At 45.4% G+C, this 27,029-nt stretch overlaps 1 protein-coding gene across 4 annotated transcripts in view; it reads right to left on the bottom strand.

The window, feature by feature from the left end:
• Nucleotides 1-1,086: 1,086 nt before the first annotated feature.
• Nucleotides 1,087-27,029, bottom strand: part of arhgef3 (Rho guanine nucleotide exchange factor (GEF) 3) — a 44,380-nt gene continuing 18,437 nt past the window's right edge. For 2 of the 4 annotated variants that reach the window (XM_062460677.1, XM_062460682.1), the window contains 10 exons: nt 26,376-26,438; nt 11,141-11,248; nt 10,345-10,518; nt 9,637-9,699; nt 8,993-9,089; nt 8,803-8,879; nt 6,300-6,557; nt 5,977-6,147; nt 3,569-3,755; nt 1,087-3,314 (listed from right to left, as the gene is read on the bottom strand). In XM_062460677.1, coding sequence (XP_062316661.1) covers nt 2,968-3,314; nt 3,569-3,755; nt 5,977-6,147; nt 6,300-6,557; nt 8,803-8,879; nt 8,993-9,089; nt 9,637-9,699; nt 10,345-10,518; nt 11,141-11,248; nt 26,376-26,438 — 1,545 coding nt within the window. In that variant the 3' untranslated portion in view covers nt 1,087-2,967. Of the gene's footprint in view, nt 3,315-3,568; nt 3,756-5,976; nt 6,148-6,299; nt 6,558-8,802; nt 8,880-8,992; nt 9,090-9,636; nt 9,700-10,344; nt 10,519-11,140; nt 11,249-11,407; nt 11,974-14,953; nt 15,001-26,375; nt 26,439-27,029 lie in introns of those variants that run through there. The other 2 variants (XM_062460691.1, XM_062460698.1) reach the window with 2 other exon arrangements.

Raw genomic sequence — 27,029 nt, 5'->3', positions numbered from 1 at the left:
AAAAGAGAAGGAAAGTGGACAGCGAATGCCGAGTGTTTAATAAGGAGTGGACAACAAAATACTTCTTCACTGAAGTCCGATCAACGGCTGTATGTCTGATATGCCAAGAAGCTGTTGCGGTTTTCAAAGAGTACAATATCAGCCGTCACTTTGCCACGAAGCATGCAAACTATGCTAGCAAGCAGTCAACACAAGAACGGGCGGCTACTGCTCAGAGGTTGGCAGCTAATTTACAGAGTCAACAGAACTTTTTTCACCGACAAACTGCAATTCAAGAGTCAAGTACCAAGGCAAGTTATTTGCTGGCATTCAAATTAGCAAGTTATTTTAATCTATTTACATTTCCTCCTCCCAGTATCTGCGAAATAGTATGTAAATGCCATATCTTGCATATTCCTTGAGACAAATTTATTAACTGATAAGGGCTATTTTTCACATTTGAAAGACAGTTAATAAATTGGGTTGTAGTGTTCTTACTGTGCTATGAGGTTTGCACACACTACATTTAATGCTTTAGTATATCCGGCCCAAACTCTCCCTCCAAATGCTCCTGGCCCGGCCCCTCTGTCAAATTTTAGAACCCATTGTGGCCCGCGAGTCAAAAAGTTTGCCCACCCCTGCTCTAGACCCATGGGACTAGCCATCTCTCTACAGTGTTGGTTTGTTCTTGACCTCTAGAGGGAGACAAAGACCAGCAACTAACCATTTCAGTGATCAGCACTGACACTTCACATTTACATTCACCGTTCAAGGATATGTGCATTCATTTCAGGTGCTTTGACAACAACTGTATTAACATTAAATGAACCTCACAGATGAAGGACAGGATGTTACCAGAACAAAATACATTTTTACGTGTGATCAAACGGGACAAGTGGGATCAACGTTCAGGATGTCCACAGATATTTTCTTGGCGTTGATGGCTGATAAATCACCGTCTTCATTTCCTTCCTCTGTATTAAAGTCGAGACTATATCCCCCAGCAGATTATGGGGGTCATACTTCTATTGACAATGAAAGTGAAATGTTAAATAATTGAAACATGATTTGAGTTATTGTTTACATTATAACACAATCTCTAATGTGTTGGTTCATTTCTTTTATTTGGTACAGTCAGAATTCCATTATTTACATTTCCATGTTAATCTTTCTCAGTCCGTATGTATAGTGTATCTTCCAGCGCAGTCCTTTTACCGCTTACTTCCATATACAAAGACTCACACAACATAATGCACTTCCTGTTTGGTTCCTTTCTCCACATCACCTGTGCAATCGCTTCATATTCCTTCTCTCTCGAAAAAAAATAAAGTGAACAGGCCTAACCTCAAGTCAAAGTGAAAAAAGAAACTATAAATAAACACACTAAACATCTTTTTCTTATAAGACACATATAGAAAAACATCAGTATTTTTGGTATGAATGTTTTCATAATCACTTAGTCAAGCATATTTGTTAAACCGATTTAAACAAAATTAATACAAAATAAAACCTTTGGGCAACAAGGAGTAGTCCCAGTGTTTGCAGCAGCACAGCAGGTCAGCACTGATGACTGTATTGTAGCTCTGCAGGCCTGGTTATGGCTCGAGCAAATACTGCTTTGAACTAAATCCTCCAATGAGTTCTCTAACACACACAGATAACCAGTAGGCTTATATCAAGGATGACTACCTGAAACCCTTTCATACATACAGCAATGTAACAATCTGCTTTACTGCAGCTCTGTCACTCGGTTCCCCTCCACAGGGAAGACTCACTTCTGGGGATTGGCCTAACGTCTACAATTCTGTCAAAGGCAGCTCTCCCTGTCTCCAGCCTCCTTTAGTTAAGATTGTCCATTTTATATATTAGCATTTTACTGGAATGAAACTGTAGGTAGGCCGACACAGAAATAAGATCTGCAAAACTGTCTACTACTTAGATAACCTGACCTGCTGGTCTGGGAATTGTCTTTTGTGTATAACCCTGGGTGGTCATTAACCACATTAGAGTCAGTTACAACCGATGACAGATCATGACGAGTAACCTTGCCTGAGACACAAAGACTTCCAGAGTAGGACCTACACTCAGTGGGTTAACACTGTCTAACATCCCTGGGTTGGATACCGTCTCTCTCCATCACAACTCTCAAGGGCCGGATTGTTGAGTTCACTAGTGGAGTCACATCCTGTTTTCAATATCACCAACACAGATTGTCTTCAAGGAAACATTCTCCTGGTCTTAACAAGGTGATTATTGTAAAAAATAAATGAAGAAAAGTGTGTGTATTCAAACAGTACACTAATATACATATATCTTATTTAAAAGGAGAATAACTTAATATTGTCATTCTTCTCAAGCGACAGTAGTAGACCAGTGCACTAAGGTTGGGCAGGAAAGATGGCTTTGAGATTTAGATTGTTCCAACTTAAGCAAATGCTTTCAAATTCATCAGATGTAGTTGGTTCACAAGCTTAATCAAACATAAGCAATGGGATCCTTTCCCATTGTGCACAAACTCCTTTGGCTGGTATGCCCAGATGATTATATCAAACATACCTCAAGAATTTGTAAAGGACTCTCAATCAAGGTCTGTTATGATTCACGAGGGGATGGTGGTAAGGCTGAGGATGCAGCAGAGTTACAAAGAAAATCAAGGGAAACTCACTTAACCTTCAGGAGGTCCCAGTTATCACATGAACACACACACATAACCAAGATCCATGCCATGGAGACACAGCAAAGTAACACTGGATTGCCTGCACCGAACTCGACACCACAGTCTCAAAGGAACCGACCAGTGATTGACGAAAGAAAGTGTGAAATCCAAAGTAAACCTGAAGTCAAAAGCTAAAGATGTGAAGTGCTCTGTACAATGCTACACTGTCTTCTTGCCCCCCCCCCCCTCACCTCCCCTCATACTGGGAATGGCCAAGTTACAATACTGCACAGGTTCTCCTCTCCTGCCCACACCCTCCTTCCCTCCTGAGGTCACACGGCTTGCGCCCGACAGCTCGAGTCTGTGTGCTCCATCTGAGGGCAGTCGGAGCCCGCCTCGCTCGTGTCCATACTGCACTCTGAGGCCTCACTGTCACTGTGGTCCATAGCTATGGGCTTGGTACTCTCCACACGCCCCTCCTCCCGTGCGGGAGGGGTCCCCTGTGGCTTGGGGACCGACTGCACGCGTGTCCCTTGACCCACGGCCACCTCCAGGGCTGCTCCTTTGGCTTGGCGGATGCAGTTGAGCCACTGCTGCTTGTTGAAGGCGTCGCTGGCCTGGAGAGAGTGGGACTGGAGTTGGCCTCCGCTACGACACCACACCCTGAAGAAGTTCTTGGCTGGGGGGGGGAATGGAGAGGAGGAGGGAGATGAATAACCAACTGAAAATTGCACAGGAAGGACATCACATAAACAGAGTGCTTGTTTCATATTATAGTCGGTGCATGGGTGCTAACACGTGCAACACACACAACAAGCTGGCTAAACTCAGCTTGGCCCTTGACTAGACGTCCAACCTGAACTACACCCCACCCAGACAGCGGATCTCTTTCGTTCTCTCAGACAAGGTGTGTGGCGGTCGAGAGGGACTCACTCCTCTCGTTGTTGCTGAAGGCCCCGCGGATCGACCCCCCCAGGCGGATCTCCCCGTCCTGCAGGTCCTCCCACTCCAGCAGGCGGACAGGGATTGGCTGGCGGTAGACATGGTAACGGAGCAGCTCGTTGAGGGTGATGGCCCTTGTGATGACCAGCACGTCCTGGAACAGGAAAACGTGCAGCTTCTGCAAGGAAACACAACACACTCAATTAGAGGCAGGGTGGAGTAGAGTATAGTAGAATTGGATAAAGTAGGATAGATAGAACTTGAAATGGACACAGTAGCATGTGTGTACTGATTCTAATCAATATACAGAAGAAACACCAGCAGCCATCTTAGTAGATTGAAGATTTCAAACATTCACTGGTGAGACAGAACCAACACTATTCCTCTATTTAAACACACCCCGAGTGAGATATTCCATCTAAACGAATAGATAAGACTAATCCCTTGTGTTTCTCTTAAATGGATACTTTCCTAAGCTTGCTCTGAAGACATCTGAAAAACATTTCACATAAGAGTGGCTTTTTCTCTTGACTCGCTTCATGTAGAGAGTGAATCGGAAGAATGATGCATGGCCCCAACACTAACAGTATTTGACTGAGAAGGGAGTTGTGTTTAGAGAAGGCTGAACAAGTGAGAGGGAGTAGGGATCTGGAGGGGTCACAAGGGTTATGTAAGACAGGACAAATACACACACACAGTTATATTTACATACACACGCGCTCTAAAGAGAGGGATTTGCCTGTATTCACAAAGTGAACCACACTGCGGGGGTTCTGTGTCATGATGTCCAGAAACTAAGTCATGTCTGTAGAATTCCAGTCCCATTTTGGACCATGTTAGGCCCTGTCCAGCTGAACCAGATTTATCTATTATTCATCAAAATGCCGACAGATTCAGTAGGTAGGCGAAGGTCACAAGGTCAGGATTATTTGTTCAACTTTTCCATTTGTCTCTCTCTCCTCTCTCTCTTTTCTCTCTCTCTAGTTCACTCATACAGACAGTCTTAGTACACAGGGTTCCCAAGTCTTGCCCTCCTTACCTTAGCTAACCTCCCCTCACCGAAACCCAACAGGCCCTCTCGTTCTCATAGCATGTCGTAAAATAAAAATCAAAAAGAAACACAAAGCAAAAAATATATACAAAGCATAAAAACCTCTTTTCCACATCCTTACCACTGCTTCTACTCCTTTTTCCGGAGTAATGACTTTTGATTTATAGGTTTATTGTAATAAAAAACACAATACGGTTTTGTTTGCTTCCCACAATACATGAAAGGCAGAGTCTGACTGCCAGACAGACGAATGACCATCTGTTCTGTTACTGCCTTTCCTGTGATTACTCCAGCTAACTAACTGCCCTCTCATTATGGAGACTGCACAGTATGCAGCATGGGAACCATATCAAAACTACACCTCCCAGCACCACCCTGGGCCGGGTACATCGCCATACTCTGAAGTTGGTCTTTTTCCTCGTCTGCATTTTCCCAGGCACTGAACTGAAGACTGCAGGACAAGTAAAGTCTGAAAAACGGAGGATTTCCCTGTAAGGTTGCTTCCTTCAGCTGCCCAGCAGTGTCAGAGGAGTGCAGATGAGATGAGGGGTAGGAAGGCTACTTTAGACTATTGAAAGCAGCATCTCCCAACCGATCATAACCAGATGCTTCCCATTAGAACATGGGGGCGCAATTAAGGTAAACAAGATCAACATTAAGCCGAACATCAAACAAACGACAACCCCCCACAAAACCTCCTATGTTTTTTTTATGTTGCATACCTCCCACAGTAAACAGCTTTCTCTCCAGCTCGTTATAATGATCCCCAAGGTGGGCTTACATTATTGATCTGTGATTATCTGAAAAGCATAAGAGATTCTATTCTACTCTGCCATTGTGTGTATAGGGTCCCCAGTACATCATAGGTCAGCCATGTTGGCGTAAAACTTTGATCTTCTAGTGTCCAGGCTCCCTGTTATTTACACAGGGAGCTGTGTACTCCTCTCCTCGACTTCCCTCTTCTGTTCTACCTCTCTTTACTGTGCTTTGGTGCCCTTCATATGTTACTCACCAACACGGCCTGACACCTGAGAACATCTATTTAGAGTCTTAGAACTTGTGGAACACCTGTACTTGACCTCTGGCCTGAACTGTACATCACACTCCCTGCCTCATGTTTTCTCTAGGTTTTCTTCGTACTGGAGTTGACATTCAGCTTGATCGATTGGCGTGTTGCAGACATGTTATCATGTGTTATGGAATGTTGTGCGTGTTGGAGGGAGGGGGGAGAGGATTCGAGGTCCAGGCCACAATTGCTTGGTTTTCGAGTTGGAAGTAATCTCTATCCGCCCGAGTCACACGGAGGGCAAACGCTAAATTCAAAACGGTCAGGTGGTTGTCCACTCACCGCTCCTCGGTTGTTCTTGAGCTCCCCGTGGCAGCTGAGTGTCCGGGAGCTGTCTATGAGCAGGTCCCTCTGGCTGTCCTCAGGGTAGAGCAGACGCTCCTTGTAGAAGCGACACTCGGACTCCCCAGTTTGCCTGTTGATCTTTGCCACGATATTCTGGATCATGCTGATCTGGAACGGAACGAGACAACGTTTGATATTCACACATAGTTTCTGCGAGTCGAGGTGTGTGTGAACATGTGTGTACGTGTGTGTGTGTGTGCATACGTGTGGGCACGTGTGTGCATGTGTGTATGTGTGTGTATGTGTGTGTTCCCACTCACTGCTTCATCCAGGTGCTGACGGTCGGGGTGGTCGTTGGGCGAGTGTTTCAGGATCTCCCTGAGCAGCAGCGGGTACTTGACCAATCGGCTGCGTGGGATGTCCAGGAAGTTCCACAGGTCCAGCTTCCTGCTGAAGGGGGACTCCAGGCAGCGTTGGAGGAAATCATGGACCCGGTGATCCTGCTTCTTGTGGTCCAGCAGGGCCTTGGCGGCCACCTGGTTGCTGCAGTAGCTGTTGTACAAGTCCAGGCACGGCAGCTGGGGAAGGAAAGAAGCTTCCAATGAGACAACTGATGTCAACAACTTGGTGACAGAGGTCAATGCTAGTAGGTGACCGGTATACTCACTAAACAATCAACAAAATGGTAAGTGTCTATAAACTATCCCTAACCAGTGGTTATCAGCAGAGTTTTAGTTCTGTTAATACTTCCCTGGTGGCATGAGCATTTATTGTACAGACAGTTTACTATACATAAAGTGTAAGTGAACACATCAGGTCAGTGGATCAAATCCAAGACCCAGATCCAGTCCCATCCAGGTTACAGCAGGTGAGCTACTGTTCTGTACTGTACATGTGAAGACACAAACCAGGGAGGGAAGGAAGTCTGTACTACCTCAGCCATCATCAAGTTTACTAGAACATTCTCCTGGAGAACCGTGCGTGAATCCCTCCTCTTGTTCTTTTCGGACGCTAACTAAGCAGAGTTGGGAGTAGAGAGCCTGGTAGAACTCACACCCTCTCACATAAACAACCTGACAAGCAGCCCTGACACACCCCACACTGCATTTGATTAGAGAGAGCACGGACCGGTCTGGTGGGGGTGCACCATACACGCTCTGATCTGAGGTTTCCACAAGGAGAAGTCCCCCTTCCAGCACTGTACATGTGACCTGATACTCCTCTTTAGAAGTGACCAATCCAAAGCAAGCCGGTCCACCATAGTGAACCAGAGACCGAAGTGGACTTGGGAAACCTCCCCCTGGTTATGTAACCTTATTGATTGAGCTCCTGCCGGTCAGAGAGCTGTGGCTGTGGCTGGCGCTCTGCTGGGATGAGCAGAAACAGTTCCTCCCTAGTCATGCATTGTTCGCCATGGTGGCCTAGCGTCAACAGGAAGAAAGGATGGAGTCGGAAAACAGCATGCTTACACAATGTGACCCTCAAGCCTGGCCCCTAGAGAAAAGCTCCAACAGTCCTGCACAAGACCTGTCAGATTTAAGGGGGAAGGTTTCTTGGTCTCATGATAGCTGGCTGGTAAGAAATGTACTGGGAATGAATCCCTACCCCATTAGGATATAAATGGCCAACAACTTGTCCCTATCTCAAGTGATTTTGGTTGAGCTCTTGGAAGGTAATGTACGGCTCAATCCAAAAATTATACTAATATTAGTAATTGTAAGTATAAGTAATACGTGTCTAACTTTCTGAAACCTTATTAATTTGATAAATTATTGCCATTTATTCTAAGATGAAATGTACACCTCACTCAAAAAAACACAATAATCACCATGACTAACTTGCTGTCTAATCAATCCACACCCTGTCCAGAGTTACAGCCCGATGCTGTATGACATGGAGCTGACAGCACAGTGATAACATGATGGTCAGATCTCTGCAACTCTGGCCGTGACATGACCAGGGGTCAGAACAGTAGAACTATGTACGTCAATAGCTCCAGAGTGGCAGAAGGACCCCCAGGGGGCAGAGGTCAAGGTTCACCTCACACCAAGGTCTGAGCACACAGCCAGATTGATAGCTGACGACTCAGCCAAAAGGTCACTGTCTTTGTTTTCACACAAAAATGTCCTCATTGAAAACAAGTAACATCTCAAGGGGTTGTGGGAAGCCCTGGGTATTTTTTCCTAAGAATGTTGTGGGGTAATTTGTTGATGCTTCATGGTGTTCTACAGGGGTAGTGACATCTGTGGTTGTCCGAAAGGTTATGTTCTGGTACCCTTTGTTCCATATCAATCATTCAATAACAGACACATCTATTCACAACAATTTATATTGCTGCATCTTTAACAGTGGAAAGATAGTTGCATATATCAATTTCATTATTTCCACAGATTCCTAATACATGTTAAGTAGGTCTATCTATTATTTAGTAGTATTACATAATCAACATCATCTGAAAATGTGAGAGACAGATTGCAGCTGCTGTGAGACTGACACAGGAAGCAAGCCAGATTAGGGAGTCAGCCAGACGAGAGAGATCAAACTCGCTCTTCCCCTCTCTGTCTCTCCACTGTGGCCAGAACACAGCACTGTGGGCTCCAATCCACCACAACACCAGGGAAAGTGAGAGGGAGCGGGTCAAAAAAGCGATGACTTTGGCCTGGAGCTAGCGCTGGTACGCTCTCTCCCTGATACAGAGCAACAGCACGTTCAATAAAATCCACAGTGTAGAGCCCAAACTCTTAAAGAGAGAAAGCGAGAGGGAGAAAGCCAGGAAAGGAAAGGAGGAGGAAGAGAAAGGACACGGCGTCCGTATCCTCTTACCCAGTCCACCAGGATGTGTCCCACATGTTCGGTCGAGCCGTCGGGTTTACGGGCCTCTCTCAGCCGACTCAGCAGATCTGAGGGGCGGGGGAAGAAACCCAAAATGTCGAACGCCCAGACGAGTTGTGTGTTTGTGTGTGTCCACGCTTGTTTTGTGTGTGTGTGTGTGTGTGTGTGCGTATATGTGTACCTTCATGTAAGGGTATGAGAGAGTCCAGGGTCCCAAAGATCTGGTTGAGCTCCTGTTCTGTCATGATAGACAGCTTGAGCATGGGGTCATGGTAAGCCTGCAGGGACAAGAGCCGGTTATGAAACTGGAAACCAAGTGTACACAGCACCATCCCAACCTACAGAATTTTTCCTTTTTCAGTACTTGAAAACGCTTGAAATTCTCTTGAAATGGTGAATCAGAGCAAGGAGGAAAAACTCAAAAGGGTTCTTTCCGTGACACTGTGGTTATACTGACATCCTAACCTGTGTATCACCCATGTTAGTAACCAGGAAACCAGGTCAGCTAGATATGAGTCCCACCACTAAAAAAGGCAATCGATGTGTGGAAAACATGGAGGTTTTCCCAGAGATAAAACTAACAAATATCTAGCAGGGGGCGGACACTCTAAGAGCATATCTAATTTTAGCCCTAAACTCATAAAGAACCACACTGTAAAATCTCCTGGGGGGTTTTTCAGAAAAGGTCAACACAGAAGACAGAAGACAAGGACAGACAAGCATGCATCAAGAGGAAAGCCTGTCTGGTCAAAGGGGTTGGATAGCCAAGTCTTGTCAGGCTGGATGAGAAGTTGAACAATGCTGAATAGAGAAAGCAGACCTTACCTTCTTGGCCAACTTCAGATCCTCCACCAGGTCTTGCTCCCCCTGAGACAGCTCAAAGATGGCCTGTCGGCAGAGTGGAAACAGAGAGCAGCAGTGAGACCGGAGAGTTCTTCTATGTGCTTCACCTACATGTCATTACACAGACTACTGCTGTCTGTGTGTGTGTGTGTGTGTGTATTTGGGACATGCTTGCACACATATAGACACAGATGCATACGCGCGCGCACACACACACACAAACAGAAGTAAACACGACCCATCTGACCACTAAAAACCCAATACTTCCATGTGAACATCTGGCATCTGTTATACACACCATATAGCCTTGTTCTTTGAAGCCTGAGTGTGTGTGGCCAGGAGGGATCTAAGAGAGTGTGTGTGTGCGCGCGCGTGTGTGTGTGCGTGTTGGAGGACAGCAGTAATTCCAGTTGATCTTTCAAACTAGCTCATCAGAGAAGCAAGTCTGTCTGTCTGTCTGTCTGTCTGTCTGTCTGTCTGTAGAATACCAATTCTAATGATAAGAATCAATAAGATACATCAATAATACATTTGTATACTGTAGGTTCCTCTTCATTTTTAAAGGTGGTTTGGAGGAAGGACGGGGTTGGATGATTATATACCCATATCCCTAACAGTTTGGGTTCAGGGCGGGGGTCAGGTGTTTGGGTGAGGTGTAAGGGGTCAGAGGTCAGAGTCAGGGTGTCTCACCTCCTGCCGTTTGATCTCCTTGGAGGACAGCGTCTGGTGTCCGAGCCGCACGTCAAAGGTCTCGCTCCACAACTTGCTGTCACGCCGCTTCGCCACGGCTGGGGGGGCGGGGCGGCTCCAGGGGCGCAGGGCCGTGATCTCCGTCCGACTCTCGCTCCGGAAGCTGATGGACCGCTGTGTGAGGGGCGGAGACAAGAGACGGTGAGCTCTAGAGGTGGAACTACTCAGCCAGCAGCTGTAGTGTTGGTGGATTGGGTGTGTGTGTGGAGGCTGTGGTTGTGACTGAGGCAGGGGTTAGGCATTCCGGGAGAGAGGTGGGAAGGGAGGGATGTTGAGAGGGAGGATGGGAGAGAGGGAGGGAGGTTAGAGGGAGGGAGGATGGGAGAGAGGGAGGGAGGTTAGAGGGAGGGAGGCTGGGAGGGAGGTGGAGAGGAAGGGAGGGAGAACAGATGGCCTGTTGTTTGGACCAACACCGCAGTGATGACAGTAGCAGTCAGTCTGACAGTCCTCACTGCTGAATGATACCCTACACCTCCTTCACTCTCCTCTGAAGACTACCAGATGTGGTAGACCCCCCCCCTCTGCTCTCAAAGCTCCATTCTGAGGTTGTAGATCTTGCTGCCCACCAACCATAACGTAAACAAATGCAGTCTAACCCATCAAACACATGACATGTTCATGTGAAAACATCTGCACCGAGTAACACGAGTAAAAAGCAGAATGGATTTGAGAATATGCATTCAGTTTATTGCACACAGTCAAAAGGAGAAAGGAGGGATTGAGATTATAGTTGTACCTGCAGAGTCTGTCCAATCCGTTTCAGTGGTGCAGTCTTCACTGGAGGAATGAGGCTGGCCAGAGATGTGACTCTGGAAAGGGGCTTCACCCTCTTGATACTGGGCTCCTGGAGGAGGGAGGAGGAGAGGAATGGGGAGGGGAGGAGAGGAATGGGGAGGGGAGGAATGGGGAGGGGAGGAGAGGAGGGAGGAAAACAGACAGGTGTAAACAAACAGGCGTCACATCATCAAAGAAGCACAGCAGAGACAACAGTTACATAAAATACCTTCAGGTTCACAGTCTCCATCAGCCTCCAACACCTGACCAGTGCTCTGAGCCTGGAGCAGCCTGATAAGAACCAGCGCTAGCAACCACTTTCGTGAATGGGACAATGTTCTTCATCGTATTCATCCTCATCGACCTCAGTAATCTCGACCCGACCCCCCTTCCCGATCCCCTCTCTTCCTCGTCCCTGCCCGACACGTTCAGCCTCCCCTACGGTCACGAGCCGAAGCACCAGTGGGAGACAACGCAGTCCCATCAACACTCGACAACAAGCTCATACTGGAGCCACTTCCCCTCAAGGTGATGTCTTCCCCTGGTCGGTCGGTCAGCCAGGCAGGCAGGCAGGCAGGCAGATAGGCAGGCTGCTGCGGTTGATAAGGTACCCCAAAGCCCCTCAGGAGTGGGCAGACGCAGGACCCGTCTCCATGTCACACGCTCCCAGGGAGCCCACACGGACGTGTCAGTGCTCAGTCAGACATAGACGGAGGGGGGAAACGCAGTGTGGGAGCAGGAACGTCAAAGACGACTGGAGAAGCTGCAGCTTCACCTCCAGGCAGCATCCGTCTTCCCCTCTCGCTTTCCCCCTCTCTCTCTCTCTCTCTTTCCCTCTCCCCTCTCCCCTCCTCGGTGTCCCTCTCCCCTTCTCTCTACCCCGCTCTCCTCGTGTCATTGCAGTTGCAGCATGTCCCTGGCTACGTCACTGCAGCAGCCAGATCAGTATTCTGGGAGCAGACTTACACAGCACACTCAGCAGTATGGGAGTCCATGACGTCTCAAACCAAACAGCAGAGGTTGAAAGCAGGAAGACAAAACGAAGATAGTGGAGGCATGTCTACATTTCTTAGCCTACTTAGAACCTCACTTATTTGTATTTGGTAAATTTGGTAAATAAGACTTGAGATTTCACAGCTAGAGGGACATTTTAACCTGGATTTGTAGATCAGATCATGTTTATGCTGGGCCATAATAGTTGTAAAAACCCATCTTCTATGAGTCTACTTCTATACTTATGCAATAGTCGTTATCTCCACACTGATAGGATGGACCGGAACGTTTCACAGCTAACACACTTACAGAGACAGCTGAACATGTTACACAACCACTTCTTGCCCCATACAGGCTGTCAATCAATGTCACCACATGTGCCACCAATCATAACGGTCACGCACGCGCGCGCACGGACACTCGCACACGAACCCACACACACAGTTGCACACTTGCAGTCACACACACACACACACACATTGAAACAGGATGAAGTATTTGATCCTAGTAGCTCGTCTGGAGATAAGAGGGAAGGGAGATATAAAACATCTATACAACCTGATAACTGCTCCTTTCTTGAGATTTGTAAGGCGTTGAACCGAGGTCTCTTGCATGCAACAAGCCCACATAAAGCTATAATAGCTAGGCTACCTATGGTACATTGCCCTTTGATACTAATCTGAGTAATTAAATTCTTCCCAGAGAACATTGGCAGAAGACAAAACACTTTTCCTGATTAAACTATTGCGTGTGAGTCTCACAGATGATTAGGGTGAATGCCTTAACTAAGACACCTCTCTCATGCCAACCATGACGACCTTAACCACAGAGAACTGTCCAGGCGGAGCAAGAGGCTGGTTCCCATGGTGCTCTGATTGGTCCAGGCTGATTCAATCACTTCCTGACACAAGGTCTATTGTGTCTCAACTAAGGCTCCTACACATACAAACAGCCCCCCCCCCCCCCCCACAAACACAGGCAAAGGTAGATCTGGTAGCCCCCGCCACACACACATCAACACATCAACACACCGTGACAGAGGGCTGAGAAGGATGAATGTGGCCTTAAGGCCAGCCTGCCCTGGATAGGAGCTAGCTTCCAATCAATGTATGCATGCAATGTATATTGGCTCATTATTGTGTTCTACCCTGGTGTGAGCATCAGCCTATATAGCCTACAGCCTATAGACCCACTCACTGTAAATCTACTAGGTCTGGGAATTCAATCAAAACATTGGTGTTGTACAGTTTAAAGGCTGTGAGGGAAGTGCAGTACCTGTACCAGCTGTGCTAATTGAGACATTGCCCGTCTACCGTTACGGCTCATTTTCCAGATAAATAGAGCACCAGATGAGACGGTGGCTAACCTTATTAGCTTGCTCAATTACTCCATTACCTTGTCTTTCTTCGAATAGTGGCATGTTCACATTTAGTGAACTGGCAGAGTCCTGTACATTCACAGGCGAGAGAGAGAGGTACAGAGGGCAGCCCAGTCAGGTCCAGCTCTCAAAAACAAAACAAATATAGTCGATGAAGCTGAAACATGACAACTAAAACCATCTGTGAGACTGTGTGTGTCAAGTGCTTCTGAGACTCTGAGCCAGAAAGCGAGAGGGAGAGACAGAAAAACAGAGAAAGACAGAGAAAGACAGAGAAAGAGAGAGACAGAGATAGACAGAGATAGAGACAGAGAAAGCCAAAGAAAGCCAGAGAAAGAGAGAGAGAGCAAGAGAGAAAGCAAGAGAGAGAGAGAGAGAGAGAGAGAGAGAGAGAGAGAGAGAGAGAGAGAGAGAGAGAGAGAGAGAGAGAGAGAGAGAGAGAGAGAGAGAGAGAGAGAGAGAGAGAGAGCGAGGGAGAGAGCGAGACGGACACCTCCAGGCTACTGCTTCTGCTGAGTACAGTGTCTGTTCCAGGGAGGAGAACAGCGATGAATCATAGGTCTATCTGGAGAAAAAGCTTCACATATACAAACTGTGGTAGGCTCATGGCTGCTATGATTGGGATCATAACATTGTTTATATCTGCGTGCGTGTGCGCATCTTTTTTCAGTGTGAGTTCTACGGGTGTCCCCCTAGCCCTCTCACACCACAATGGTGTCCAGTAATAGGACATTAGTAACAGGACATTAGTCACCTTCCGTGAAAAGCCAGAGTAAAGAGCTGAGCTCAGTGACAGGCAGTGAGGGAGCCCGGCACAGGAGAACATAGCCTCTGGGGGGAGTCAGCAGGTCTTACAAAGCACTGTGCCGTATGTCTGCACTGACTCACTGACTCTGTTCCAGCAGACATAAACACCCTGCAGTCTCATCCCTGCATAACAGCACCATCACCACAGGACTCACTTTCAGAGTCTGAGTGCCTCAGGATTAGAATGACGACATGATGCCCTACTGAGGCCCTACTGAGGTGAAGACAATGTACTGCAGGCTAGAACAAGAGGAGGCTGTCAGAGATTCAAACACGGGGCTCTGCCCAGCTGAGACTGTGTTAATCGGCTAAACTGTAGCCTCAGTGTAGCATAACGTTAGGTGAGCAAGCCCTCTTACACAAGATTCACTTTAGCCACATGCTGCGTGTGACTAAGCTGTACTGGGGCTGCCTGAACACAACCTAGTCTGTACAAGAACAGGTGGAAGCTGGCTCTCACACAGATGACAAGAACATACACATCCTCCTTCACTCTTCCACCTATCACCACCACAACGATGGGGAGAGCTTTGAGCTGTTTTGGGATAGTTTCAAACTTTCAAGTTGATGCACATTTGTTTTGAGCCAAAATCTTACCATTGCTCTGCATTCTGTGACAGAACGTTCCTTGGCATCCATTTGTACATTGCACGTTTAAGAGCGTTTTTCTAAATGAAAAAGTAAATAAGCCATGCAAAGAAAGAATCTTATTTTACATTCTGTATTCTCACATCTTCCCCATGCTTCTTTGTTTTCAGGTTCACACAGTAAGCTCCACGCTCTATAAATAATGGGCGATGTGAACATCGTTTGTGGTCGAGTGAGAGATGACGGTCTGACAGATCCCACAACAGACGCACCAGATGTATTTGAAGCAGCTTTCTGAGTCTGGAGAGCTGGACCCTGACTGAAATACTAAAACACTGGCGAACCATCACAGAGCCGCGGTGGGGGGATCTCACGCATGTAAATTGTAGCCTATTTTGTTGTCTCTTACACATTTACAGCCTGGTAGAACTGCAAATACTGCGAGTAGCCTACACCAGTGATTTAACAATGCATGTTGACACTTTAACTCAATAAATAGAAGACTAGTTGATACGATTTTTAGTTCAAAGAAATAAGTAACACGTCTGTACAGCACGCGTGTCCATAACAAGCAATACGCATTCGATTTCATCAGTCATCCTGAACTAAATGCCTACCTCAACTTCTTTACCCGGTTGGTGCTCACATTCTGCACTTCCAAGGAACAATTTGCCCTCTTCACGAAAAGGTAAAACGGGTATTCCGTGGCCACCATGCTGTCACTCTCCGTTGTCACAGCGGTGCTTATTGCAGCAGAGTAGTCGCAAGCCAGTCTCGCAGCCACGATGCCCGCCAGATCTGCAAAGTTCCCGTCTCTTGTCTACACCGCTTACATGCGTGTTTCATTCCAGCGCACTGATCCTCTCCTCACCAACTCAAATCGCGTCTGAGAGGAGTGAGAGCCCTTGAGTGAGTGAGCGAGCGTAAACTCCTCCTGCGGTGCACTCGATCGCTTTTTGGAACATGAGCAATAGCGTGAGAAACAGCGCCCCCCGTTGGCTACAAAGTCTGAGCTACCAAGCCACTTTTGCATAGCTGACATGCAAAATATCAGATTTTTGCAACGCGCCTCTCTCCCTCTCCCTCTCCCCTCCTCTCCCTCCCCTTCCTCCCTCTCCCTCTCCCTCTCCCTCTCCCTCTCCCTCTCCCTCTCCCTCTCCCTCTCCCTCTCCCTCTCCTCTCCCTCTCCCTCTCCCTCTCCCTCTCCCTCTCCCTCTCCCTCCCTCCCCTCTCTCCCTCTCTCTCTCTCTCTCTCTCTCTCTCTCTCTCCTCTCTCTCTCTCTCTCTCTCTCTCTCTCTCTCTCTCTCTCTCTCTCTCTCTCTCTCTCTCTCTCTCTCTCTCTCTCTCTCTCTCTCTCTCTCTCTCTCTCTCTCTCTCTCTCTCTCTCTCTCTCTCTCTCTCTCTCTCTCTCTCTCTCTCTCTCTCTCTCTCTCTCTCTCTCTCTCTCTCTCTCTCTCTCTCTCTCTCTCTCTCTCTCTCTCTCTCTCTCTCGATTATAGGCACTTGCATTAAAAAAAGCTAAAACTAGAGAGTAGGCATACTCATAGCGATTTGAACAACTCCCAAGTTTCATCCTAGTTTTAATAACAACAGTGTGTTGTTCTATCAAACTGTGATGAGAGATTTGGTTCAGGACCCCAACATTCCCGGCACAAGCCTAAGGACATACTCAGCCATAAACAAGGCTCTGCTCCTCTTGGGTGCCTTGTGTGCTCCTGCTAATGATTTGGTAATTTGTTGTAAAAAATAAAATAAGTATTTACAGTATCTAACAGTGCAGATTAAATCTTTGGCTCCCTTTCCCCCTCCCACCCTCCCATCTCTTCACCTCAATCTCCTCTCACAACTCCTCCTTTATTCTCCATATTTATCACTCACTCATTCTGCCCTGCAGCTCCTGTGTCTCTCAGCAGAAATTGATCCCAGTTTTAAGAGGCTTTGTTCTGAGAGGCAGAGAAGTTCCTGTGTTTGTACTCTTATCCCGCACAGGGAAGTGTGTGTATGTGCGAGGGTGAGTGTAAAGTGTGTGAGAGAGTGTGTGTCCCTGCGCATGCTAGCGTGTGTGCAAGGCCCCTGGTCCCTCCAACCAAAGCCAGACTAGAACAGTAAACAAACTGTGGCTTTCATAGTCACTCAGCGAGGTGTCACTCAAATAGACCAGAACACCTATGAAGCACTGAAGCCTTCAATGGTGCCAGAAAAATCACAAAGCACACAGTCAGTTGATCCTGGCCTGCAGGACATTATTGTACCACCCCGACTGATGTTTTTCTCTCTCTATATGGTTACAAGCTATAGTCTATTCTAGATTCCCCTTTTCAAGTTGAAAAACAGTATCTTCTTTAGTAGCAATGAAAAAAGATACAGAAATCAGTGAGTTGGCCTATTACACATATCTCAAGGTGAGCAGACTGACCCAGTTGGTACTTTGTTTGTAACTCTGCTGTTCAATTAATAATTGGAAATCAAGACTGAAAAACGATCTGTGTTAATTACTCCACTACATGGAACTCTGCCTATTGGTGCTCCCTGTGAGCATGGTGGGTGGGGTGATTGGGAACAGCTTCACAAGCTTGCCAGAGGTACTCACCTTAAAAGGAATGACTAACCTTCCATGGAACATTATAGGAAAACTACTAGGATAACACCAAAATGACTAATCTGTTCCAAATGCATTATTCATTTCCTTTCCTGCTCATATCATTTCTCTCATGTGAGTTTGCAAAAAAGAAAGTAATCTGTAAGGTAAGGTTTGTTTTCCTATCTTAGCCTTGTCACCAAACTCCTTCCTCTACTTAACCAATGGGAACCCACCGATTGTGGAGAGATAGAGGAGACTGCTGGATCAGACAATCAGCTCAAGTGATTGGCTAGAGGGTTCAGGGTCAGGGGTCAAATCACTGCTCTGGATCAAACCCTGAGTCATAACATTTCTAATTATCACATTTCAATCCACAACAGGAGCGTATAGTATCTTGCTTTGTTGTCATGTTAACATAATGGACAATCAATTACTGTAACGTATACACATGGTGAACTACTACACATACATGTATCTGCTTGTTTATCTGTTAACCTCTCAACAAAGGTCAGTAATTCACAGTCCCCTGAACTGTCCTTTTGTTCTCTAAAACCTCTGATGGTATTACTGCAGCTCAGCTATTAATACATGACCTTTTCTGATAACCTTCCAGCCAGGTAATATTGATCATTATATCCTCCATGGTTTTTGATGTGTAGTATGTCAGTCAAAGACTACTCTACTACTACACTTTATGTAATTCATTTGTTATGTAACAAGCAAGCGATCACAGTTTTTTTTTAAAGTTTTTTTACTTGAATCCTTTGAATCCCATTCAAAAGTCAAGGATATTTATGATGAAATAGGAATGACATTTCAGCAGCTCACAGAGTCCTTGTTGGTTACATAAATATTTCTCAAAAACTGATAAAGAAATCACCATTCTCATCGTTGGTTGGGATGAGATTGATATGGCTTCACACGGCTACAACCAGTGAAGCAGGTCTTAATAAGGTAAGAACAGTCTGCCATGCAGGGGAGCCCCAAGAACCAAATCAAGCTGACTTCCTCGTTATGAGCTGATCTCATCAGGGAGTAATGAATATCATTTTACAGACCTTTTAAATAAATACCTAGAATGACTCAAGATTTTCAGTTGATCGAATGGAGCAAAAAATAATCATGAGCTACATTTTCAGAATACTGAGGTTCATTGCCATTGCTGAAGTGCACCCTGTCTTTGTAAACATCCATACATCAATATTCACTACGGTCCTTTCAGCCAGCTGTTCCCTGGGGTCGTACTCTCAACACTATCAGCCCACATTCTGCTGTTGAGGTTCCTAGGGCATGTCATTATTTTTTGTCAATTTGATCAATGATACAGACCAGTGCAGTTTGTTTTTTTCTTTCAATATGGTCTCCATATCTGGACCCTACAGAAGGATATTGCAGCGGAAACACGTTGCCGTCACAGTTGTGAATTGTGTATTTTTGCTGTCTGTAATTATCCTGATTCCATGTTTTATTTTGCAGGTATCTGTTGTGTAAGAGAATATAATATGAGTGGGATCCTTCTTGTATTAGGACTTTAAATAATTAATTTGTATTTTTTTTTTTTTTGAAACTATTTTGCTCACACACACACAACACAAGCACACAAAAACGCTCTTGACAAAGACACACGCTCTTGACACACAAAGACACACACACACAGACACACACACACACACAAAGACACACGCACACACACACAAAGACACACACACACTCACAAAGACACACACACACTCACAAAGACACACACACACTCACAAAGACACACACACACAAAGACACACACACACACACAAAGACACACACACACACACACACACACAAAGACACACACACACACACAAAGACACACACACACACACTCACACAAAGACACACACACACACACACACACACAAAGACACACACACACTCACAAAGACACACACACACACACTCACAAAGACACACACACACACTCACAAAGACACACACACACACACAAAGACACACACACACACTCACAAAGACACACACACACACTCACAAAGACACACACACACACACAAAGACACACACACACACACTCACAAAGACACACATGCCAGACTCAGGGCTATTTATCAGTAGACTACAAGGCAGGCGTTATGCAACCCTATAGGAACCACGCTTAGGGCCCTGTCAGACACAACACTGCTGACTGCTTAAACAACCCAAGTCAAGATACCTCCATACCCCAAGGACACATGTGACAAGGTTGATAAAGCTAACTTGAGTAGAACCGTTTGCGGTTCTACTCAGCATGTTGGTGCTATGTCTGTGACTACACACGCCACAATGCATATCTTGTTTTTAACTCACACAGTACATTTGATACATCCTCTTTTATGTATTCTATATAAACTGAGTCTGAGAGTTCACGTAATGTTTATGTGGTTGTTATCTGACTGAATATATCAAAACGGCTCTTTCATGTTGGAATTACATTTCTAGCCCCACAGGGCCTGTTTTCAAGCCCTGAATTACCCTTCATTCAAATGTTCTGTATGTGTATTACTTCAGAGTTCAGTCCTTCTCTTGGTCCTCTGTTATCCATGGTCAATCTAATCATGGTGTTGCTTGAAGGACCAGTATCGCCTCCTTACAAACAAGCAGGATTACAGCAACATTGTGCCTAATATTCCCATTGTGACCATTGACAAGAGCTGAATAAGCACACTGGATTCAAGCCATTTTCCTGTGACCATTTTGCTGACCATTTTTCAAGTTCCTGTGACCTTTTACAGGTGAAGTCGAGGGCCTGACAATCTCCAAAATAATGAAGGGGGGGGGGGGGGGGGAACGAGGACAATGGGAAAATTCATTTGAGAAATTGTGGAGGATATTTGAGTTCTTCTGTCTAATATTAAATCGCTCCATAATTGGTTTCCGTCCCTTGATGAATTGGTAGGGTGAGCATGATCCTGTCGACATCAAGGTAAGTCCACCTCTTATTCCTTCTTTATAATGAACCTTAATATGAAACTGTTGTTCCTAATGCTGGAGACAATAAGCATCTGGGTATTTCACTAACATATGGAAACCACAATATCCTACAATCAAAGCCCAGTTCTGTACTCAAACACTCCAGTATATACTGTTTCGTATAACAATGATTATGAATGAACAGGTTTGGTATATAATCAGGTGTGTGGTAAGAGGAACGAGAATGCGAGAAAAAGAGAGAATGTAGGTTTTCACCTGGTTCTCTGGGCTTTCTGTGGTGCAAGTTCTGGTGCACAAAAACATATCCCATGATAAGAATTGGGATGACACTGAAAGACAGACAGAAAGACAAAGAGTGGACAAAGAGATGGAGCACTTGGTGAAAAAACTAGGTTAGGGGCGGAATGGCTGAGAAAGTAAGTGTGACGCCGTCATCAAAGTGCCCAAATGCCTTTACTGTGGTGTTTGGGGTGGGGGAGAAGTTGAATCAAACACTGTATCTGGGCCAGAGCCAGGTGGGGGTTACCATTGGGTCAGTGGGTGACAGGCACAGAGATACAGGGAAAGAGAGAAACAGTCTCTGAAGCCAAGTTCTAAAAGCTGGGTTTGAGGTCATGTTTATTCCTTTCATCTGATAAGAGATATTGAAAAAAAATCTCGCTCTTTCAAACAGAAAGACGACACATCTTTTGAGGAACGGCTTCCAGCTGTAGCCCCCCCCCCCTTCCTACCTCTGTCTCTGTGTGTGTCAAGTCACAACCAAACTCAAAGCGAGTTGAACAACAGATAACGCTGTCTCTTAATGGAATCTCACTGGAAACTTCCCTCTGGAGACTCTGGCCCAGTACAGGCTACTGTTTCGGCTCTCACTTATCTAAATGACAGAAGGGCTGTTTACATGCCACTGACTGTTCCAAGACCTAAATCTCACTCTGTATGGGAAGTCTTCATTGAAGCTGCTTCTAAGGAGACTTGGAGAACACGAGGACAGAGCGAGAACTAGGAAGTCAGCCGGATGGGTTCATAAACAGCTCTGTCCCCAGGCCAGAGGTATTTAAAGACTGGGTTTGGTGTTTGCAAGGAGAGTTTGTCCCTGTCCATCCATCATCCTGTCCACCTTGTCCGACTAGTCAGGGATGTCTGAAGAAAATCTTGTATGAGTGTGTATGTGTGTTTGTGTGTGTGTACCACTTGGTATTTATACAGCAAAAGAGCAGTCTGTCTCCCCGAGGCTCAATAACCAGTGCAGACGAGAATCCCCCAACGCTCTTGCACGCTAGGCACAGGAATGCTGCCCAGAACGCCTTTTTATAACCCACAATTTCACTGTTCCCCTCACAACCTGTACAGGAACAAACACACACAGCACACACTCAGACAGATGGCCTCATCTAACCTTGGTTTGACCGGCACACCTGGCTGCCAGCTCATAGCTTCAGCAGTCTTGGGCTCTCCTCAAGGGCTAGCCCTGCAACACACACACTCACTCAACCTACACATCAATGTTTTTTTTTTTTGGACCACTTGGTCATAGGGATCGCCAAATATGATCTGTTTACACACATCATGATGGGTTAAAAAAAAAATCTGGGATGGACAGTAGGACCTCCCAGCCAGTCCAGTTACACCTAGAAGGAGGAAGGACTGAGTCGGATACTAGAGAATCTCTAGTAGTCCTTTATGTATAAATGTATAATCCATCAGTCATTGACTTGAACAAAACATCCCCAGATTGGCTAATGAGCAGTCTAAATGAATTGATTTTGTGTTGACTCAATTACATAAACCCCCAAGTTAGCTAGTGTCAGAATTATGTATAGGATGCCAGCTAATGTACACCTTCCTGTGAGACCCATTTCTATTCTCTGACTGGCTGATGAACACAGGAAGTACAACCCCTTATCCTTAAATAGACCTGCTGATGAACAGATAGCACCCTCTTCCTGCCCATACAGACTGATCACTGTTCTGGCTTTCGGACCCCTTTAAACACTACGTTTTGTCTTTTAGGGGTCCTTTCTCAAGTTAGTTGTGTTTAGGATCAGTTTTGTTGTCTCTTTGCCCTTAATTAATTATCTGTTACAAATTGTAAAAAAACAAAAAAAACAACAACAAAAAAACTATCATGATTAGACTTAGTATACACTTGATTGGAATATAGTAATTTCTGCCAAGATATTATTGATACTCAAACACACAGATTTTTCTTGTTGGTTTTTACCTGTCTGAGTGTCATTTGGGACTATTCAGTTACTATTCATCTGAATGGTTAGACATTCGTTTCTGTTCCTCATTTACAAATGGGGAGCAGAACAAATTCAAATCTAAACAGAACCATATCTTCATACTAGGTACCAGTGATGTGTTGTCATATTGCACCCAGCTCATGGGTCAGCTGATGGGCCCAGGTTCTGTTTGAGAGTTTTGTACATGCAGTTTTATATCATGTCAAGGGAGTGATTCTGATGGCTTGGGCAAACTTGGCCAGACTATACAATGTAACACATTATAAATGTTTCCAAGTGTTGCCCATTTTACTCCAAGATTTCTATTTTTATGTTCGACTGTTAGTGTAAATGGCCAGGCTAGTTTAGAGTAGATTTGGTTTTAAGGCTTGTTTTAAGGCTCTTTCCTGTGTTATTAATAGCCCCTTTTAGGCTAAACACTATTTGGAGTGCCTACTAAACTTGGGTCAAATATTATTTGAAATCCTTTTATGTGAATGAGAATTTCAGAAATGACACCAGTAGAATAATGTTGAAATAAAAATTGTTGCACTCCAAACAGGCTCAAGAATTTCTCAAAAGTAGCCTATGTAGCAATGGAGGACTGCCTTTCATCACCACATTGACAATTCAGTTACCTAGCATGGGAGGCAACCATTCATTGTGCTTGAGGCTATTAGTCATGACATAGTCAGCTTCTATAATGTCATCTAGGATTGGATTTATTTGTGGTTTCTCTTCTCACGTGAAGGTGCTCACTGAAATCCATCTATTGTTGGTGTAATCAGGATTAAACTGTTCACAGCAGATCGGAGTAGTTTTCTCTGGAAACCCTCTTGCGCTTGCCAGATTATTTGCTCATTTTTCACAGGCTTTTTTTAGGCTCATGATTCACGTGCACAGAGGACGAGGTTAAAGTCATAAAAATACATCAACAACTTACTGAGCTTGTATACTGGGTACCCTTAAAGTTAAAGCATGCCATCGTATGGAGTTCATTACGAACCCTGATCTGATCTGAAGCCCAGTTGGTGAGCTGCCCTGTAGATAAGTGACCGGCAGTCACCCTGGTTGTTGTTGTGAGGCCCTAGATAACAACCAATACCTTGATTGTGGAGGAAACCCTGACGACCAGGAGAGGGAAACAATGGCTGTGTAGGGTACGGGTGGGGGGGGGGGGGGGGGTGTGCAGGGATGGTGGCAGGGGGGTGGGGGTGGTGGCAGGGGGGTGGGTGGGGACTGAAACAGGGCTGAGCTGCTGGCCTCGTCTCCCAGCGCTCCCCGCCAGCAGGCATTTTGCCCAGTTGATACGGGCCAGGCTATTGTGTGAGCTGGCCGGTCACTTACGGGCACTGGCCAGACAGATGTGTCACCTTGCTCCTCTGCCCCTGCACTGCCATCGACAGCTCAGCACGAAGGCCGGGGTTAAAACACACAGGACTATGAAGTCCTACAATACCGGGCCAAAACACAGACCGTTCCTTGGTACTAATCACTATAATACTGTTGGAACTTTGCACTTCTTGTTACTTTATGAACAACTATGTACGTGACTTTGGATAAACGCATATTCTAAATGGTTCCTATAAATGGAAAGAGTCAAGACATTGTTCTCACATCTCTGAACAGGTCAAAATCATTTGAAGTATTTCTACTGTACAACATACAATATGTTTTTAATCTACTAATGAAAGTTATTAATAAAACTCCAATGACTGATATGAACTCATCTGCAGTCATTTTCCAGTATCAACACAGAGCAGATCTTATCTACTGTATTTCTGTCTGAGTGAATCACTGAGTTAAAGAACTGATGACTGAGAGGTACTGTAGCCTACACTAACAATAGTCGGTAACATCACAATGCTCCTAATTTAAACCTCTCCATATGACCACACTACCCCACCCAAGCCCACCCCCCACCATATCCTCACCCCCCACCTGACAATCACAGTCCAACCCAAGGCCACTGAGCAACATCCATCTCAAAACCCCAACCAGGGACTCCCTGACTGGTTCCTGTCCCACCCTGGACCTGCAGCCTCCGCCCACACCACAACACTGCCCTGGGGGAAGATTCCTCAGGTTCACTGTTTAGACACGCTCCCTCGCTCAGCCAGCACACTCATGGAAGCCGCTTCACAGTTCAAGGGAGCTATAAGTCATCTTCTGGGAGGCTGTTATCCTGCCTGCCCACTCGACTGCTCTCTGGGCTGTCTGGGTAAGGAGAAGACACCTTCAGACTGGCCTTTAAAGAAGTTCTTCTCAGCACAAATTGATGATGCGTAACATAAAAAAGGATTTGCAAAATGGCTGATTGGTAAGGTGGGAGCTGACAGGGTGACTATATTTTGACACAGGTCGCATCTGAGCCTGTAACCAATTCCGAGTGCAAACATTAAAACATGTCTGAGACTAGTCATGTAACAAGGTGCTCCTGGGCAACTGCAGGGGATCGTTCACCTCTGTAACAAAAATCTGCTATCCCCTTCGATGATGTATGTCCCAAAACAAGCTCAGCCATTTGATCAAATCCCTATTTTTGACGCGTTGATTCTGAGTTAGCTACGTCACAACAGGCACTGTGAACACACAAAGGAGAGGAAATGAGTTTCTACTATGTGTGACTATTACCATGGCTTTGCAATAAATAGCCTGTTTGACCTTTGGGGAATAGGAAGACTATGATGTGCTTTGTGAGATCTCATCAAAGGTGTTTTCATGTCTGGGAGATCTCAGTTATTATTACCATCATTATCATTAAGGTTGAGAACATAATTCCAGCCAGAGAGCGGAGCAACGGAAAAATTAGAAGGTTCTGGAAAATAATTGCTAGATTTTTCGTTTATGGATGATAAGTCAAAGACGGATTCATCACTAGTTAATGCCAGAGACATCAAAGAGGAATATAAAGGTAAATGGGGGGCAGAGCAATGATATAGTAGGAGAGGAGGGGAAAAGAGCAAGAGATGGAAAGAAGTAAATGTTCCCAAAGAGAAGAGGTATCGGCTACCAAATGGCCAAATCTGTCAAATGTTGAGGAACTCGTCCATGCTTTTGTCTCTTCAAGACTGGATGACTGTAACATATTTCTCATCAGGATCACTGGCTGGAGTCCAAATACGCTACAGTACATTTACAAACATGCCGCCCGGTTCCTGATAAAGTGCAGAAGTATACCGCCACATCACCCCCATCCACCTTTCCCTCCACTGGCTTCCCATCTCCCACCCGATTCAAATCAAACCCTTAAGCTAACCTTCAAATGTCTTCATGAAACAGCATCTTCCTCTCGCTCCACAATCCCTCCCGCCTCTTCAAAGAACCTTTTCCTCCTTCACCCCGCAGAACAAACCTGGTTGTGATGGGGGACTGGACCTTCAGCTCTGCACCATCAGATTGTGGAATTATTTGCCTGAACTTCTTTGCCTAAGAGCACCTTAGTCAATAGATGTTTTAGAAGCTAGTATAAAAGAAATTCTCTTTAAGAAGGCTTTTCTTCTATAATACTTCTATTTGTATGCACTTTTAAGTACTGTTCTATGTATTAGTCTGTGTACTGCTTTGTTGTTTTTATTTTTAAAACCTGTAGATTGCCTTGATAATAAAGAGCGCATTATGAATTAAATGTGTTATTATTAAATGTGATGGAGGAGTACTTACATTAATGTCCAGGCTACAGAGACTGAGGGAGTCCACATCTCTCTTCCCCTGTTTCCTCTTCTTCTGCTAACAAACACACAAAAACACACACACATCCAAAACAAACACAGGCACACACAAAAACACACAAACAAACACACACAAACAGAGAGGGAGAAATAACACAATGGGTGAGTTGGCAAGATAAAGATCAATATATGAGCAGCATAGTCCTCATTACTGAACATGCTGTAGCTAAAAGACTGCAGTTAGCCCACCCTGACCCAAATTCTTGTATTTTTCCAAGAAAGCACTTAACAAGAATACCTGAGGGGTTTCAAAGGTAAAACAAAATCAAATGGTTTTACTGGAGGCAGGAAGCTTGATAAATATCTGGTTTAAATATACAAAATTCTCTGTTAGGGAGTTTGCTTGGATATTAGTGAAATACGTGCCAAAGGCTATTTGAAAAAGTTACAGTGAGTAAAACACGGCAGCATCTAATGGTTTTGGCTTTTCCCCCATTCTTCCATTTACAGTCGTACCACAGCAGTTAACCTAAATTGATACCATCCGCTGTTTTTTCCTCTCTCTGTCTTGTATCCAGTGCAAGCCTTGCTGTGTTATTGTTGCCCTGCACAACAGTTTACCTTTCCATGACAACAAGCATTTCCC

Source organism: Osmerus eperlanus, chromosome 1 (assembly GCF_963692335.1).
Source record: "Osmerus eperlanus chromosome 1, fOsmEpe2.1, whole genome shotgun sequence".
Taxonomy (NCBI): domain Eukaryota; kingdom Metazoa; phylum Chordata; class Actinopteri; order Osmeriformes; family Osmeridae; genus Osmerus; species Osmerus eperlanus.
This window is presented reverse-complemented; position numbering and strand designations above follow the sequence as displayed.